The 17,663-nt window shown below is 34.7% G+C and overlaps 2 protein-coding genes across 7 annotated transcripts; both read right to left on the reverse strand.

The window, feature by feature from the left end:
• Positions 1 to 847: 847 nt before the first annotated feature.
• Positions 848 to 7,193, reverse strand: LOC103489778 (nuclear-pore anchor). Of its 6 annotated transcripts, none has more exons than XR_007821911.1 (8): positions 6,695 to 7,193; positions 6,419 to 6,565; positions 6,212 to 6,310; positions 5,602 to 5,730; positions 5,416 to 5,508; positions 5,257 to 5,322; positions 1,590 to 1,670; positions 1,269 to 1,389 (listed from the first exon to the last, which is right to left on the reverse strand). XR_007821911.1 is itself a non-coding variant. In XM_051086620.1 (8 exons), exons 1-7 carry the CDS (start codon positions 7,001 to 7,003, stop codon positions 1,641 to 1,643), a joined length of 873 nt encoding a protein of 290 aa, XP_050942577.1. In that variant the 5' UTR covers positions 7,004 to 7,193; the 3' UTR covers positions 1,269 to 1,389; position 1,640. The 6 variants fall into 6 exon arrangements, 4 of the variants coding, with proteins under 4 accessions (XP_050942483.1, XP_050942506.1, XP_050942577.1 ...); XR_007821909.1 differs by having other exon boundaries at positions 1,269 to 1,446; XM_051086620.1 differs by having other exon boundaries at positions 1,640 to 1,670.
• Positions 7,194 to 9,312: 2,119 nt separating this feature from the next.
• LOC103489632 (phosphoglycerate kinase, cytosolic) lies at positions 9,313 to 12,573 on the reverse strand. Its single transcript, XM_008448873.3, has 7 exons — positions 12,315 to 12,573; positions 11,990 to 12,193; positions 11,375 to 11,452; positions 11,012 to 11,272; positions 10,575 to 10,892; positions 10,277 to 10,435; positions 9,313 to 9,795 (listed from the first exon to the last, which is right to left on the reverse strand). The coding sequence occupies exons 2-7, from the start codon at positions 12,182 to 12,184 to the stop codon at positions 9,601 to 9,603; spliced, it is 1,206 nt and encodes a 401-aa protein (XP_008447095.1). The 5' UTR covers positions 12,185 to 12,193; positions 12,315 to 12,573; the 3' UTR covers positions 9,313 to 9,600.
• Between the last annotated feature and the right edge of the window lie 5,090 nt (positions 12,574 to 17,663).

Below are 17,663 nucleotides of genomic sequence, written 5' to 3' on the forward strand. Positions count from 1 at the left end.
TTCTTATTTTTTTTTCAAATTGTTATCTGATTCAAGATCATGTACCAAATATAAAAACATCTATCTTTTTTTTTTAAACTATTATTTAGTTATTCAAGATCGTGTACAAATATAAATGATGTTAAAAAAAACGTCATTTACATTTAGATCGTGTACAAAAAATAGTCAAATTTAAAAGATCGTGTAAAATAATCTTAAAAAAATTGTTTATATTTGGTAAACAATTGTATAGTTAAATCTAAACGATGATGTACAAAGAATTTTGAAGAAAAAAAATCGTTTAGCCAAATCTAAATGAATGTGTATCAAAGAATCCAGTTGTCCAAATCTAAACGATCAAATCTAAACTATAAGTCTAAAAAAAATGTTTAAATTTGACTCGATCGTGTACGAAAGAATCTTTAAAAGAAACCATTTGTATTTGGTTGGCTAGATCGTTTCCAAATATATTATGTTGTATACAATATAAATATTTTGTTGATTTGTTATATTTTTTAAACGACTCCGGCAAACAAACTAATCAATTTTAAATCATTTTTTGGATTTCAAATCGCGAGATTGAAAATAGTTTCTTAGAGGTCATTTGGGAGAAGGAAAGGAAATAAATACGATAATCTTTGAGTTATGAAAAAGTTCATATTGAAAATTCAATATACACATTTGTATTTCCAATTGAACGAAATTGATCATTTATATCAAAAAAATGTTTCATTATTTTCCGTAATTACGATGTTAATTTTGAATGTGTTGTACGCAAACATTTTGTACCAATAAATTAATTGATGCATTACTTGTGAAAAAATTACCTCCTTTTTAAATTAATGTTATACATGCAATATCAGGAAAGTGCAAAACGTTAACAATCGATTTAAACAAACAACAGAATTACATTGAAACAAAATGAAATATGAAAAAAAATATTATTCGTAATGCATTTAAATAGTGCCATCAATTACATCAGAATGACCCTGCAATAGGCGAACTTCATCTCATTGAGCAAGACCTAGAAGGTTTTCATAAGCGACGACTTCTATGCCATTACCATCATACATTTTGCACTATCCTCTACACTGAGTTGAGGAATGGACTGCACCTGCGTAATGACTTCCTGTACCAAAGCGTCTTCCTTCTGGCTAGCTCTATCTGGCCAATTCGCAATGACCCTCAACTGGTCATTCGTGCAGTCCATGGCATCGCGAATGGGCTCAAAAATCTCAAAATTTTGCATGTTGTGTTTCCTCTTCAACTCGCTGGAACCCCTCTTGGTGTCGCTTGACCTACTAGGTCGTGCACTCATCATGTTTTCAAGCGACATGTTCATTCACGAGTTGTACATAGTGGGGAACTCCATATCCAAGCCATCCTCCTATCGAATTCCCTCGTTTCCACCTGGCACATTTGACCCGATATCAGCAAACGTCTCTGCACGGGCTGCCGTAGCACAATCTTTCCCAAATACATACGACAAGCATCGTATATTAAAAAAATATTCCACAAGCATTAAATTTATGCAACTTAAAACGGAAGTCCAAATACAATGTTGTTTCGATCAAATGTTCATATATGGTACAGACTAAAAAAACACATACATGTGGCAGAAAATAACCCGTGTTAGTAGAATATGTAAACGCCCTAGTACCTCAAAACTTCGATCTACGTACTCGATCACACTGCAGAAGACAATGACGAAACATATACAAGACAATTCTTGATTTTGATGGAGGCCAAGAAAAAAATATAAAAAATGATCTGAGAGCATACCTTTTAATATGGACCTAACCACACGTACGAATGACATAGGAACAAACAGTTAACAGTTACATTGAAATGAAAATGTGAACAGTGGGAAAATTTTGTTTTCAGCCTAATAAAAAGGAAGTTCGTTCAATATTTTGAAATTGAACTTCATATGTAGAAACAAATGTCGTCACATATGCAATGCATCGAATACGGAGATATGAAAGACATGGCATGAACACAGTAAATGGAGAAAAGGAATGAATACATAGAAACCTTATTAAATGTGGTGGTATGAAAGACATGGAAAACACGTAATGCAAAATATGACAGTATAGCATAGATGTCAAATACATAACATACATTTCACGCGTGACAATCAACAACATTCCACGGAGAAAATGAATATCGAAAGTAAACATATGTACCAATATGGAAATGGAAAGTGCAATGAATAACAAAATTAAAGAAGAACAAGGAAGGAAGAGGGACAATTTATATATAGGAAGGGAAGGCAAAAGTTAATGATGCATTGAAGACCACAACCAAAACTCTATTCATTGTGCAAAGTGATGCGTAGAGTAGACAACACAGGTTAGAGAGAGACAACATAGGGCAAAAGCAAAGCATGACCCTATACCCTATTCAAAATCAATTCAGTCAAGGACAAAGGAAAAAAAATATGGCAATTGTATATTGTACACACAAAAAAGGGAAAAAAATATACGCAACGACCACATTTCACACACAAAAAAGGAATGCAAAATACATATGTAAAACCTAAACCCGAACACCTCTGCATCATAAGAAGTTACAAATCAGAACACAATCATTAGGCAAAACATAAGAACATCACCATTGACAAAAAAAAAATCATGAACCCAATCATTCGACAAATGATGCTATGAAACAGAACATGAAACCAAAAAAATGGAATTGACATATATATGTAAATCAAATGAGAAACCTCATCATCGACAGTGGAAGAGAATGAAGAAAACGTTACCTCAATCCCTACCTTGCTCGGAACCACCACGACCACTTCGGAGGCAGTATCCGTCCCTCATCGATAGAGGGAAGTCAAAGCGGCAAGGGGAATACCAAGCATGAAGGTGAGGTTCAAGTGACAAGTGTAGACAAGCCATGCAAGGAATCGTGAACACAATCAACAAAACCCCAAACAACTAATAGAAATCGAAGGCCCCATTTTTTATGTAAATGAGGCCAGTCAACGAAACCCAAAACGACTGGAGACGACGGAGACCGAAGGAGAACAAGGGAAATACAAAATCGGTAGAGCAAAAAAATGGTGAAAGACGAAATTGGTAGAGAAATGTACCAAGAAGAAGAAAACGGTGAACGACGAGATCAGTGAAGGAAACCCAATGAAGACGAAGTGGGTGAAATAGGGTTTCAGTGGGCAAAAAAATCGGGAAGGCCGAAGGGGGTGAAAAACGTGTTTCAGTAGAGAAGACGTTTATGAGGAAGGGTTGGGAATGAGTTCGTGAGGGGAAATGGGAGAGTAAGGAAGGAGACGAGCAAATGGATTGAGAAGAAAGAAAAGGATTGATAGGAAGAAAGAGATGGATTGATGCGGAATAAGGAGGGATTAAACCTATTCCTCCCCCCAAACGAGAAAAGGATCATTCTTTCCTTTCCTCCCCTCCCCCAAACAGCCAGTTAAACTTTCTTCAACTGAGGGTTAGTTTCATCTATTTAAACTAAGTGTTTGATTGACCGTTTTTATACTTGTTTGTTACTTTTTCAAACACGTTTTGTCAAGTCAATATGAGCATAGCTCAATTCGGATGGTATTTATACTATCAACCTCAAGGTAAGTGGTTCGATGCCCACAACCCACGCTTTAACGTAACTCAAACACATTATCTGTTGAACTTAGTGAATTTGAAAACATTGATCGTATTGACAATTAGATAACAATCAATATCAAACAACAATCATATAACAATTGGTGTAGTTGGCAATTAGATGACAATGAAAGTTTATATATAAACAAAGTTTTATTTATTGCACACATAAGTGTTATTTATTTATTCAAATTTAGAGGGGAGGTTAAACAATGAGTCATAAAATTGAATCCTTCTTGGATTGGATTAGAAACACGGAAAAAAACTTCTTCAATTACATGAACACTTTCGAGCACAAAAAGGTACATCTGGTAGCTTTAAAATTAAAAGGTGGTGCATTGGCATGGTGGGACCAATTGGAAGTTAATCGGCGAAGGCAAGGAAAGAGGCTGATTCAATCTGGGAGAACATGAAGAAGTTGATGAAAGAACAATTTCTACTGCCAAACTATGAGCAAACATTGAATAATCAGTATCAAAATCATAGACAAGGGCTAAAAACAGGGACCGATTATATTGAAGAATTCCACCGGTTGGGTGCAAGAACAAACTCGATGGAGAGTGAGCAACGTTTAATAGCAAGATCTGTGGGAGCCCTACACATGGACATCAAGGAAACGGTAAGACTTCAACCCTTTAGTTGGCTTTCTGAAGCAAGTTCATTTGCTGAAACAGTGGAAGAAATGGGTTGGCTTTCTGAAGCAAGTTCATTTGCTGAAACAGTGGAAGAAATGAATGAAATACGATCCAAGAAAGCAACAAAAAAAGGGTTGTGGGGAACTTCCTTGAACAAGGCATATGCACCGCATACTACTACAAACCAGCCACCAGCAGCAAAAGAAAAAGATCAAAAGAAAGCTGAAGAAAGAAGTGAAAAGAAAGAAGATCTTGATCCCAAAAAGAAGGCTCGAAATCCATACAACTGACCTCCCTTGGAAACTGTGTTTGGTGCAGTCAGAATGATCATATGTCCGAAGCTTGTCCTTAGTGGAAAACAGTCGCTTTACTAGATGAAGAGGAAGATTCTTGTGAGGAAGAGCCAAAACCATAGAGGAAGAAGCCACATTACTTGAACTGATGAAGGAGAAGCTATCTTGCATTCTTCAAAGGGTTTTTGTCTTAATTTGATAGAACAGGATACCATCTCAAAACCAATTGGCAATGGGAGGAGTGGTGCATCTATTTTTATAAAGAATGTGAGTCCCTCACATTGGAAAAAAAACGTGAGTCTCCTTGATTTTTTCAATGTGGGATTTTCAACATCTTAACATGCTCCTCAAGATGGTGTCTCTCTTGGGTTCACCAATCTTGGTCGGATCTCTTTTTTTTTTATTGGACCGAATACCTAAACTTAAATTTGAGAGTTAAATTGTTTTTTCCTTATTATTAAATATATGTAATGTTGGTCTTCTTATATAGGAGAAAGACCTTTTACAAAAGAGGAAAGAATAAAAGCAATAAATGATAAATATCTGAACAATAATATGTATATATAAACATAGAAATTCCAACGGTCTCCTATCGTGTATTTTGAGCATTAGTCTCATTTCATTTTGAGCATTCGTCTCATTTCATTATTTCAATCATAATGCTAGTTTCCATTTCAAATAAATAAATAACGTCAAACGAAAATGTTCTAGAAAACTACTTACTGTTGATATTTCAGCACAAAGACGTTCCTCATTTTCTGCAGCCATTCTTCTTGACAAACACAATTCCTGTACAAGTAATGATTAGCTAGCATTCAACAATAGTAAAGAACATGGAGGAACTTCGACTTCTTGCGCACAAAATAGAACAACATATTACACCTCCTGTGCAGATGTTAGCTTCATCTCAAGTTCTTTCACACTATCCTTCTTCCATTTTAAGGAGCTACAGCATTCATCCAACTGTCTCTCAACCTAAAATCAATGAAGTACCAGTGAACAGCCAGATGCATTGACAACAGTAAATTTTGTAATACATGGAATGTAATCTCCTGTAAAGCCCCATACATCTCTAAGTTTTGCAGACAGTTCAGCCTCGGTATCAGAATGAAGCCTATGCAGCTCAACGACACTGCCTACTTTAGCAGTTAATTCATCATTAAGCCACACGTTATGCCTCTCAATCAGTTCTTTCTCCTGCACAAAACAAAGGAGTTTTTTCTTTAGAATAAAGGAATAAATATGAACGATTTTTTATAGGAAATATGTAAGAATCAAAACACAGAATTAAGGTCAAATTACAAGTTTGGTCTACTTTAAGGTTGTGTCTATTGCTAAACTTTCGAAAATGCCTAATAGGTCCCTGAAAATTCAATTTTGTGCTCAGCAAGTCCTTGACGAATTAAAAATTTTTAAAAACTACCCTATCAAACAAACGCCAAAGCAGACAATAATTCCAAGAAGCTGCTGAAATGATACCCAAGGGGGATCGCTTTAAGCCCTTGGATAGGAGGGTATGAAAGATGGAGGGTGACAACCAAGCCCCATACCTGGAAGGAAGTTCGTTTTTCAACTTCTAAATTCTTGATCACACATAGAGATAGCTCATCAATTATAAAATCCAAATGTCTAAAGTGAATCGGTTTCTTAACAAAGAAAATAGTGAGGAAGTGGTCACCTGTGTAAGACGAGCGAATTCAGCCCGGGAACGCACCAACTCCATGTCGACCTCGCTTATACGGGCTTCTCTTTGAGCAGCTGTCTCGGACAAATTGACCTCCAAAACGATCAGAACGAAACATTTTTAGTAGGAAAGCACAAATTGTAATTATTACCACATCTTTCATTACAAGGATGGGAAGTCGGAGTAGTGAAAGGAACTTACAATCTTGTCAAGATAACTCTTTATAGTGGAATCTTTTTCACTAATTTCTAAGTCCTTATGCTCGATAAGCTTCATTAACTGTCTTTTTGATTTATGCAGTTCAGATAACTCTGTATTTAACCTCTCTATCTCACCATCCTTCCCAAGCTGTAAGCACCAAAGAAGCCAATGCTTAAAATATTTAATATTAACGAAAGGAGGTGTAAATGGAGGGATTCATTACATGTGCGTAAACGAAATGAATGAAAGAGAGAAAAAAGGAGATAGCATTCTTACGGAAAGTAAATTGAGTTGGTGTTTTTGGGACTTGACTTCCGCAAGCTCGGAGAGCCTGAGTTCGAGGGTCGTTTGAAGCTGTGCATTCTGAGACTGGAGGTCAGAGAACTCAGCTGAAAGAGAGAGGAACTTCTGGTCAAGAAGAGAACAAGTTTGCTCCGCAGTGATTGAAGCAGCATCAGCTTGGGCTCTGACGGTCTCGAGCTCGCTGCGGAGACCTTGGATGAAGACATCGGCCTTCTCGGCCAGAAAAGCAGCGTCGTCGGAGTGACGAGAGAACTCCTCGTCGGAGATGAATAAATGGGCCATTTTAGCTGGATTTGCGGTACAAAATGCCCGGCGCAGATCAACTGCGGGCTAATATACCACGGAGAGAAGGTATGAATGGTTTTCTGGAGGGAGTTGGAAAGGAAAGAAGCGGAAAAGGTAATATGAGAGGGGAATGCTTCTGTCTCACATAACCCGAATTTTCATAAATGTGTAACTTTTCACCTTTCTATTTGGGGGGAAAGGTTCTTAACCCTAATCATGGCTGGATGAATTTTAACTTTTTAACTTCTAATTTGCTGTGTCAAGAAATGAAAAACTACAATTTTGTAGAATGTTAATATTTTAATCCTAATCCTTCGTGGCTGTTTGAACAACTGTGATTTCACTTTATGAATTTCAACTCAATTTCATTGTTGAAATGTCCGAAATTCCAATATGGAAACGGAAAAATAAGAAAGGATAACCAATTTGATATGCGAGAAGGTGGTTGTAGTTTTGAAAATTTAGAAATATTTAACAAAATTAAATAAATTTATTTAAAAATCGTATCATTTGCAATTATGAAAATTCTAAGGAAACTTTCATAAATATAACATATTGAAATATTTATATATATATCACTGTAACGAATTATATACAATATGTACCGATATATAATAAACAAATATGTAAACCGAAACCAACTTCATATATTGTGAAATTTTTTGAAATGATCTTTAAATATATGAAAAGTATTGTAAATGGATGTAATATAATCGTTATAAATTGAAACCATATTTCTCTCAAAATGAACAAAATTAATCTTTACTAATGTAAGAAAAAATCAGTTGAAATACCTGAAAATCCATTGTAATAATAATTTAAAAAATACAGTGTGTTTGATACAAAAAAAATTAATGTTCTATATTGTGTAACTCTTGATACAAAAGATACATTTCAAAAACAAAAAAACAATGTTATATAGAATGATAATTTGCATAATATAGAAGATGAAACAAATATGCAGTCACCGAAAAACTTGAAAAAGATGAACGAAAAAAGAAAGAATAAACGGGGAGAGAAGTAGGTTGAAATGTTGAAGATGTAATATACTTTATCAGAATAATAAAAAATGGAGAGAGAGATGATTGGAAATTTTTTTCCTCAAAATTGACCGAAAGAATAAGAAATGAGGAAGAGAAAGATTATTGAAAGAATTACCATAATTATATTCAATATATATCATATTTATATCTAATCGTTAATAAATGACTACAACTACGTTAAATGAAAACAAATATATTGAATAGTTAATATAACAAAAGAAAATTGTCAAAAATAGCAAATTCGACAAAACATTTACAAGATAAAATTTCAGATTCTATCAATAATAAACAATGATATGCTTCTATAGTGACATTAATAGATAATTATAGAAATTTTTATCCAATTATAGAAGTTTTATCGTGTGGATAGAATTCAAAATTTTGGTATAAATTATAAATATTTTAATTTATTTTACTATTTTTAAAAATAACCATTTAATATAAATATAAATGTAATACACAATATTTATGACAGGAAATGTATCAATTTTCGTTTAAACTTAGTATTTAAAATTAACAGAAAGGACAAAACTATCTATAGAACTAGTCCTATCTAAATTTTGTAATTAGTTAGAGAAATTAAGATATTCGTATTTCTCTAAATTTTTCAAGAAAAAAAAAAACAACCAATGGAAAGATGAAAATAGGAAACAATAGAGGGGTCGCTCACAAAAAATTTACGGTACCAAAAGGGAAAGAATTATAAGCTGAAGATTCATCACATATTCTGTATAAGGGAATTCATGATACATGCTTATTTCGATGGCAGTATCTCTTCAGTTGCCCTGTCTGTTGTACTCATTTAAAATCAATTTTAGTCTAAAATTAAACCTAGTAAAAGCCTCCCCTTTTCACATTAACATCAACTATTCATATTTATCATTTTCAAACAAATTATACTTTGGGAAAACGAACTAACATCAATTAGTCATACTTAGAATTTCCAGACAAATTATATTTTGGGAAAACGAACTCTCGATCGGCAAGAGTCACCCATCTTTCTTTTTCTTTTTCTTTCCACAATTATTTAAAGAAGAAAAAAGAACAAATGAAGAGTTGACAGAAAAGCTTGACCCTTTTCTCGAAAAGGCCACCGGAATGAATGGTATTTTGATCTTTTTCACCGATTAAATGGAAGCTACAGCTTCACCTTTCTCGCTTCAAAAATCCTGTTTAAGACATTGCATTACCCCAAAAAGAAACCAGACCTCTTTATACGAAATTCAAGCATCCACAATATTGAATCATAAACCACAACCCTCGTGAACTAAAAGGCGTTTGATTAATGGTTGAACAGCCTGAATGCACCAGGCATTAACATTACTTAACATTTCAAATTAGATGGAAAAAAAATGATCCAATCCAATAACGTGGACCATATACGTTCAGAGGAGAATTTAAGACTTATTCAAATGATAATCTATCCTATAACTACAACCTCTTCTCAAAGAAAAACGACAAACTCGAGAAAATCCTCAAAAAGGTTGAACAACAACCACCTTAACGATATAACACATGGAAAACGGCGAGAGGTTTGAGTTCCCCTCAAGCTCAAGCATCGTCAAGAGCACTGACGCCGGGAAGCGTTTTTCCTTCAAGAAGCTCTAAACTGGCACCACCACCAGTGGAGATGTGGCTCATCTTATCCGCAAGTCCAACCTTCTCAACAGCCGCAACAGAGTCGCCTCCTCCAATTATGGTGGTAACTCCCTTTCCACTCAGCTCTGCCAACTTCTTCGCAATAGCCTGAAAAACAAAGTGCATAAACCAAAGAACACCATCCTAAGTAACGTTCGAGTTGATTTTCTTTCCAAGCTGATTTTTTATGGATATTAGTTTTGAATTTTTCTCGAACTTCCAGTTTCCCTCAATTGTTAAAATTGAACTGTTGCAATAGCGGTAGAAATTGGACGGCCAAATCATAAAAACTTATGTGGGGATAAATGTCTTCCGTTAAGAGGGTCATATTTTAACACTAATCTAACAATAGCTTATACTAAGAACACTCCCATCGAAATCCATTGTATAGAAGTTTAAGGCTCAATTTACTATATGGTGGTTTTTGCATTTTGTCCTACTTTTTAATAGTTTGGAAACGTGTACGCGAAAGGTAAAGTTGATATTATGACTTCTAGAAGTTTATGAAACAAATGCAGAGTTGGTATTTTTCTATAATTTAGCCTGTATATCACTGAAAACATAAAATTGTCACCCCCTTATTGCATACCTCCGTTCCGGCCGCAAACTTGTCAAACTCGAACACTCCCATAGGTCCATTCCAAATAATGGTTTGGGTAGAATCCAAAGCTTCACCAAAACTCTTGATAGAATCAGGTCCAATATCCAAACCCATCCAGCCATCTGGAATACTTGATGCTGCCACAACCTGAAAGAGGATGGAAAAACTACTTGCAATGTGAGAAGGTCGAAGCTGAAAATGGTACCATCTTCGATTGAAAAAAGTTTTTGTTCGTTTTTTTTTTTTTTGGTCAGCATTTTCGATTGAAGAGAAGTTAACTACAAACCTTGCTGTCAGCATCAGCAGCAAATTTATCTGCTACCACTACGTCGGTTGGAAGCAAAAGAGAAACTCCCTTGGCTTTTGCCTTCTCAATGAGCGAGGTAGCAAGGTCCAGCTTGTCTTCTTCCACAAGTGATTTACCCACTGCGAGTCCTTGTGCCTTGTAGAAGGTAAAGATCATTCCTCCACCAAGGAAAAGAAGATTAACCTTTTCCAACAAGGATTCAATCACTCCAATCTTTGAAGACACCTTTGAACCACCAACAATTGCAGCAAATGGTCTCTTAGGATTAGACACAGCTCCGACCAAGTAGTCAAGTTCCTGAACCAAAAGCACCATTAATTGCCCCATCAGGCATCTTCACAATAACCACCAAAAGTGATTTGAGCGTTGATTTCTATTTTTACTCTCAACAAGAAAGGTGATAGAGTGCAACAAACCTTCTGCATAAGGAAACCAGCAACAGAAGGTTTCAAGTACTTAGCCACACCCTCAGTGGAAGCGTGGGCTCTGTGAGCAGTTCCAAAGGCATCGTTAACATAGAGATCTGCAAGAGAAGCCAACTTCTTGGCAAACTCAGGGTCGTTCTTCTCTTCCTCCTTGTAAAACCTCACGTTTTCAAGCAGCAATACACCTCCCTCGGGCAATTCAGCGACCATCTTCTCAACTTCCTCGCCAATACAATCATTAGCCATTATCACCTATTATCGGAGGGGTAAAGAAAATTTCAGTAATGGGTAGAGTTATCAACAAATACAAGCACAGGACCCAAAAAAAGAAGTACAAAAACGTAGATGTCACACCTGAAGTCCAAGAAGCTCAGAAAGCCTGGGAACAAGAGGCTTCAAGCTGTATTTTGGGGTTACACCCTTTGGACGTCCCTGAAGAACCAAAATAATCGATAAAAAAAATTAGCAAAAGGAATAAGCAAAATGAAATTACGGCAAATTGGAAGGGGAACGAGCACTGATGCAGAGTGAAGGAATGGAACAGAATAAGTGAACTCAGTTCTTGTCAGTATAAAGATCGTGATATTTGATCAAGCACAATAGAATAGTACATAGCGAAACTAAGTTTTGCTATCGAGTATTGCTTCTAACACCGAAGATCGATGAGATTCCTACACTTGACACTGTGAATATTAGATCCACAAAACTGAATCGTGCATACAACGAATAACGGAAGAAAATTGTACATTAATCTAAATTCGTTAAACAATATGGGGAAAAAATGGGGGAAATGATGAAGATCGTTCCTGAAAACCAAAGATCAAACTTATAATCCTAGACAGGTTATAAAATGCAACAACTGAGGGCACCCATAAACTACAACTCCAGAAAAAACAGGCGAGATAGATAGATCTCGTGAGAATGTGAAAAAAGGGAAGAAAACAAGGAGAAAGAGAAGAAGAATCGGACCAAATGGCTGGAGAGGATGACCCTAGCGCCATGGCTGAGCAAATATTGAATGGTAGGGACAGCGGCACGGATTCTGGTGTCATCGGTGATGTTGAAATTGTCATCCAAAGGAACGTTGAGATCGACTCTGACGAACACCCTCTTTCCCTTCAAATCAGCCTCCTTGAGAGTACCGACGCTCCTTTTGGTAGCCATAAGAATCGCCTGAGAAAAATCAGAAAGAAAACAAGGAATCGATAAAAAAAAAAAAAAAAAAAAAAAAAAGGAACCCAGATAAGAAAAAGATTGGGAAAGGGAAAAGAGGGATGAGATTGGTGAAAATTACGAGGAAGATGAAGGTGAAAATAGAGAAGCGGTGGAGAGTGAGGTGAAGCAAATATACGAAGGGATGGAGGAGAAAGCAAATTTATAGAAGGAAAATGGAAAATGAGGGAAGCGGGACACGTGGTGAGTAGGGGTGATCAGCGGCGGGGTGCGCGGGTTGGGATTTGTTGGAGTTAAAAAACTAAAAAGGGCAACCCAAGCAAATACGGTGGGAGTGCGATGGTGGTCTCCTCTCTATCTGTGGTCTCAGTAAAATCCCATGTTTTTAAAACCTTCTGTTTTTCGTTTGCTTTCTTTCCAAGTGTCTTTTTACTGTTTTCAGATTCATCCAAAGAACTATCATTTTTTTAAAACAATTTTTTTAATAAATAAGGACATAAATAGGGTTCAAATAAAAGAATAGAAAAAAATAGATTGTGTAAACATGTATGGAAGGAATTTTGAAGAAAAAAGCATTTTCAATTATCAGGTGTTTTAAAAGTTATAACACGTTGAAGCTACGCGATGTGATAAGAAAGTATTCGTAAGTAGGTCTTTTGGTGTCCTGCGAGGAGAGTTAGGAAAATTTGAAATAATTTCCTAAGCATGATTAAATAATGGACTACATGTTGGGTTTAAGCTAAACATTGTCTATATTAAGCCTACATGTGTAAAGCACTGAGTAAGAGCTGGCAAGATAAAGGAGCTTAGTGAATGACTAATCTGATTTAGAATTAGTATAAATAGGACTTAAGTTCAGAAGAAAGGAACGTTATTTTGCATGTTTTCTTAGAGAAGAAACCCTTAGGCGATAAGAGAGGAAGACTTGAAGTTAGGCGTCCAAAGAAAGGAAAGAAACTTAGCATTGTCATGAGTGATTTTCTAAAGTATGAATAGAGTTTTTAAGCACTCTTTATGAAACTGATATCATTGGGACGCATGCTAATGTTTACAAGAAAGCATGAATGTTTGAAAGGAAGTTTGTTTGTTATGTTAATTTTTATATGTTATGATGGTATGATTTTCATGTATGAGAGTAAACCATTAGTTTTAATCCTATCGTAAGCTAGCTATTATATGCACATATGAGTAAGGCAACCATGGGGTGGAAGGACCACATGGTGGTAAGAAGTTGGTCAATGCGTTGAATGAAACATACTGAGTTAACAACCTGAGCAAAGGAAAATTCTTCAAGGGATGCTAATGATGTGGTAAATCACAGTAGTCTATGTGTGGGAATGGTTCACGTTCTTGGCGGAAGGAATAAGAAAGACTAATGTGTGTTTTATGTTTTGAATAAGGCGTTGAAAGCTTGTTTATGAAAATGTATTTACATGATTGAATGTCTAAAAAAGGATTTCTAAAACCACACACCCTAGGTATTTGGCTTACCGTTTTAAGTTTCATTTCCCAAGTATCAAGGCGTTGAGGCCAACTTAAGAAGGGTGAGGCGAGCAAGCTAGGCACTAAGGCGTAGAGCTAGGTGTTTTAAGTATGAATTTGAAGAAGTTGTGCTACGCATTGGAAGTCTTATCTTATCGTTCTTTGTACTCTAGAAGAATGTATTATGTATTGAAACGTGTGTTGTTAAGCTACTAAAAGAAGTTTGTTTATTTTAATATGTGTTGTAAAGTTTATCGCCTAGTAGTTAAGATTAAAGATCAAGCTAAGCATTAAGACTAAGAACTAAAGTTTAAGGCTAAACATTATGGTGTTTCGCTTAGGAGTGTTAGGGTTGTTTAAGTCACGTTCTCGTCTTGCAAACGCGAAGATTGGGTCGCATTGCAGGGCAAGGTGCGACAGATTGTTTAAGTGTGAACTAGGATGACACTTTTCTTGCAATCATGGCTTCCATGCTTTCTTTGCAATTTGTGACTTCAATGCCAGATGGCAGCCACATGCAAAAACTCATGGACCATGTCAACGAGTTCAAGGTCACCAAATTTGAATCTCCTCCCATTTTCTTATCCATACGAAAAAGCTCTCCACCCTCGTCAACCATCCTCTCCCCAACCATCGTTTGCCACCATCAGCCATCAATGATTATTGTCAATCGTCCATTGTCCATTATCATTGACTGTCATCGTCACCATGAGTATTTTTTTTTTCTAAATTATCAACCCTTAACTTGATGTTTAGATCTATAAAAGTAGGTTTGTTGTTAACGATTTTAATGCTTGAAATATATAAATTAATTTTTATATAATTTTCATGTGTATCTCTTGGTTTTTTATGCTTAATGTCTTTTTATATAATCTTTTGGTGCGCATTATTGTGGATCTTGATTCATCTAACACAGTACAACTCATCTTTCACAAACAATATGGAATACTCAATTTACTGTTGTTTTGAGGTGTCGTAGAAGGGAATAGGTAGTTGATTGCAGTATAATGTTAGACTACACCATATTTACGACAAGTTGGTTTTATCGATATTACACAAATTAGGTTCATCCAATTGAATTGGCATCCACAACTTCAGTAGAACGATAGAGACCATAAACTCGCATTTTTCACATATTTGGTGGAGAATGCACAATAACACATTGCAAGATATGGCATAAATGTTCGAATTACCAATACACGATAAACATGTGATTGGTTCGTTAGTATATATGACTAAAAACGGGTTTGTGGATATTTTTTGGACGTTTGACCTTCAGAATTAAGATGGTCAATGTTATTGAAGGAAAGCCTTTACGCAGCGAAAACTTTTACTTAATCTTTTCTCAAATTAATTAAGATTTAAGAAATACTAAATACATTGACAAATAAAATACAGAGACGAAACCTATTGTATAAATTTTATGGCCAAACATGCCTTTAAAATTTAGAATTACAGAAGAAAAGAAGTCTTACTTTCGTTGTCATCTCTGAATTTTATTAAAGGCCAAATTGAAGAGCACCACCATTTGGAGTATTTTCTATGCTCAGAGTAAGAAAGGCTTGATGTTATGTCGAGTTGTCATGTAACAACATTAGAGGTAGTAGGCTCACTAATACCACTGTAACTGTGTGCTTATGATCAATTTTACATTATAGTGTCACCAATTCAGTTGCCTTCTTTGAATTATATTGGTGGATGGCCACTCGGTGTCAATTTTTTTTAGTTTACATTTTCATTATTGTTTAACACCCATAAAATATTTAACTGCATTACGTGCATATGTAGATGAAGTGGTATTTTAGCTACATCTGAACATTAGACATATATGTTACTAGTGTACTAGTTATCTGTTGATCAACTAATCATGATCATGTATATATTTTTTGTGATCCTACATGTTGTATTGATGCTCATGTGTAAGGTGTTACTCTTATTATTGTTTTTTAATTCTAGATCAATTAGATGTTGTATACACATGATATTATATATGCATTGCTTGATTAATGCCTTAGTGAACAAGAAATTTGGTTGGCGGTGAGTCCTCTAATATGCTTTCGTATTGTAGAGTAGTGACATCAATCGAGTGTTAAGATAGTTTGCAATGCGACAAATAATACACCAATGTGTTATACGAACTATGAGCTACATATTGTATCTAGTTCTAGTTATCAATATGATTATGTCGTTTGTTAGTAAAAGTCTATTGTTAATAAATTTTGTTGTATTTGTAATTGGTTAAAACCCTATCATATACTTAATTATTCAATTAATTTCTTTCCTATACTTTTTACAATATTAGATTGAGAATGAAATTTCGGATGTCGTCTCATGAACTATATGCATAGATCTCTTTGTTTAAATTTTATAGAGCTTTTCTAGTAGGATAATGGGAGGTATGTAAACTTAAAATTGTAACTTCAAATAAAGAGTATGTGAGTTCTTTAGAAGAATTAATAGTATATTTAATTATTGTGAAATATTTGTTATGAAAATTATTAACACAACAAAACAAGAAAACATATATGTATATAGATATGAGCGCAATGAATTCACGTTGTCTCCTTGAAACAAATTTACTCACCCTAGTGCTTGAATTTTGAGAGTAATTGTCTCCCAAGATACAACAGATCACCTTTCTTCTAAGAGTAGCACCCCGTCTACAAGATCAGCGAATAAAACTTTGTGGATCTACTGAACATGAAGATTGTGGATAATTGAGAGAAAATCTTATTGGAAGAAGACAAATGATCATTGAAACCAAATAGAAAATGACTGTATTTATAGACTTATTCGTGGTCATTCGAAAAGTCGTGTCCTTTTTCTATCATACTTTGCATGAAGTTATGCATCCACACATGATGCTTCCATTCACGAAGAAACACAAATAGTTATTAGTTTTCATTCATGATACATCAATTCACGATGAAACACGAACAATAACTATTTATTCCAATAATATTATTTTTACAATTTTATATTTTTATCTATATATATATACTTTTTATTTTAATAACTTATTTTTCATTATATAAAATATTGGTTTGTTCGTTTTTTAAGTAGTTTGATATGACATATTATCAGAAAAAAATAAGTTTGATAACGAGGTGACGTTGTTTTTCCTTTCACTACTAAGAGACCTTCAATTAACTGGAAAATGTTATTTAAAAAACTAAAGTGAGTTTAGTTGAATAATAATTAAAATGAACTTATATGTACTTGTTGTACTAAACAATAATCAAAAGGAACTTATATGTAAATAGATTTTGATAACAAAAGATAACTCATATATTGAATTAAAACTCAAATAATTATTACATCGACAATTTTCTTTTTAATTGACATTGTGAAATACTTGGGGAACGTTAGGAGTAAGGAATGATTTAGAGTATGAGGGTTGTAATAGTTTATGTATTATAATGGTCTAAGTATTATAATAGTTTGATAGTATATGTTTGGGGAGAAACTATTATCTTAGTTTTTGTTGATGTTGCTTTCTTTTTCAGTGGTTGCTACTGGAATTTTCGCTTTTGCTTGGTCTTTTACTTCTACTTAAATATTTGAAGCTTAGCAGAAAAGGGGTGCGAGGGAAGAGGAGAAATGAGAGTGATAACAAATATTATCATAATACTAATATTAAGAAAATCTTAATTGGTCAAACACACAGTGGGCTAAAATATAGTCCATTTTACTCCCACTAAAATATTGTAACTATTATGATGTAATAAAGTGCAATTAACTCTTTTTTCTTAATGCGTTGAATTATGCTCAATCAAAGTAAATACAATAAAAATGTTTGACACTCTATCTATTTCACGTGATATTTAATACATTAAAATGATGTATATAAGTCCAAATTATTTTTGTAGTCCAAATGATGAAAGCATCAAAGAGAGGGGTTCGTGGAATGGACCGTGATCGCTTACCTCATCTCCCCACAACTCCCACGAGCAGAGAAAAGATGCGTTTAGAATAATCCCAATAAGAT

This window comes from Cucumis melo, chromosome 1, assembly GCF_025177605.1.
Source record: "Cucumis melo cultivar AY chromosome 1, USDA_Cmelo_AY_1.0, whole genome shotgun sequence".
In the NCBI taxonomy this organism is placed as follows: domain Eukaryota; kingdom Viridiplantae; phylum Streptophyta; class Magnoliopsida; order Cucurbitales; family Cucurbitaceae; genus Cucumis; species Cucumis melo.

Excerpts from the sequence above, each read along its gene's own strand:
- LOC103489632 (XM_008448873.3), bottom strand. The coding sequence starts at position 12,184 with ATGGCTACCAAAAGGAGCGTCGGTACTCTCAAGGAGGCTGATTTGAAG. Across the intron at positions 10,893-11,011 it reads CTGGTTTCCTTATGCAGAAG|GAACTTGACTACTTGGTCGG; the intron begins GTTTGTTGCACT and ends CTTTTGGTTCAG. Across the intron at positions 10,436-10,574 it reads CTGCTGATGCTGACAGCAAG|GTTGTGGCAGCATCAAGTAT; the intron begins GTTTGTAGTTAA and ends ATCCTCTTTCAG.
- LOC103489778 (XM_051086526.1), bottom strand. The coding sequence starts at position 7,003 with ATGGCCCATTTATTCATCTCCGACGAGGAGTTCTCTCGTCACTCCGAC. Across the intron at positions 6,311-6,418 it reads AGAGTTATCTTGACAAGATT|GTCAATTTGTCCGAGACAGC; the intron begins GTAAGTTCCTTT and ends ATCGTTTTGGAG. Across the intron at positions 5,731-6,211 it reads AATTCGCTCGTCTTACACAG|GAGAAAGAACTGATTGAGAG; the intron begins GTGACCACTTCC and ends TGTTTTGTGCAG.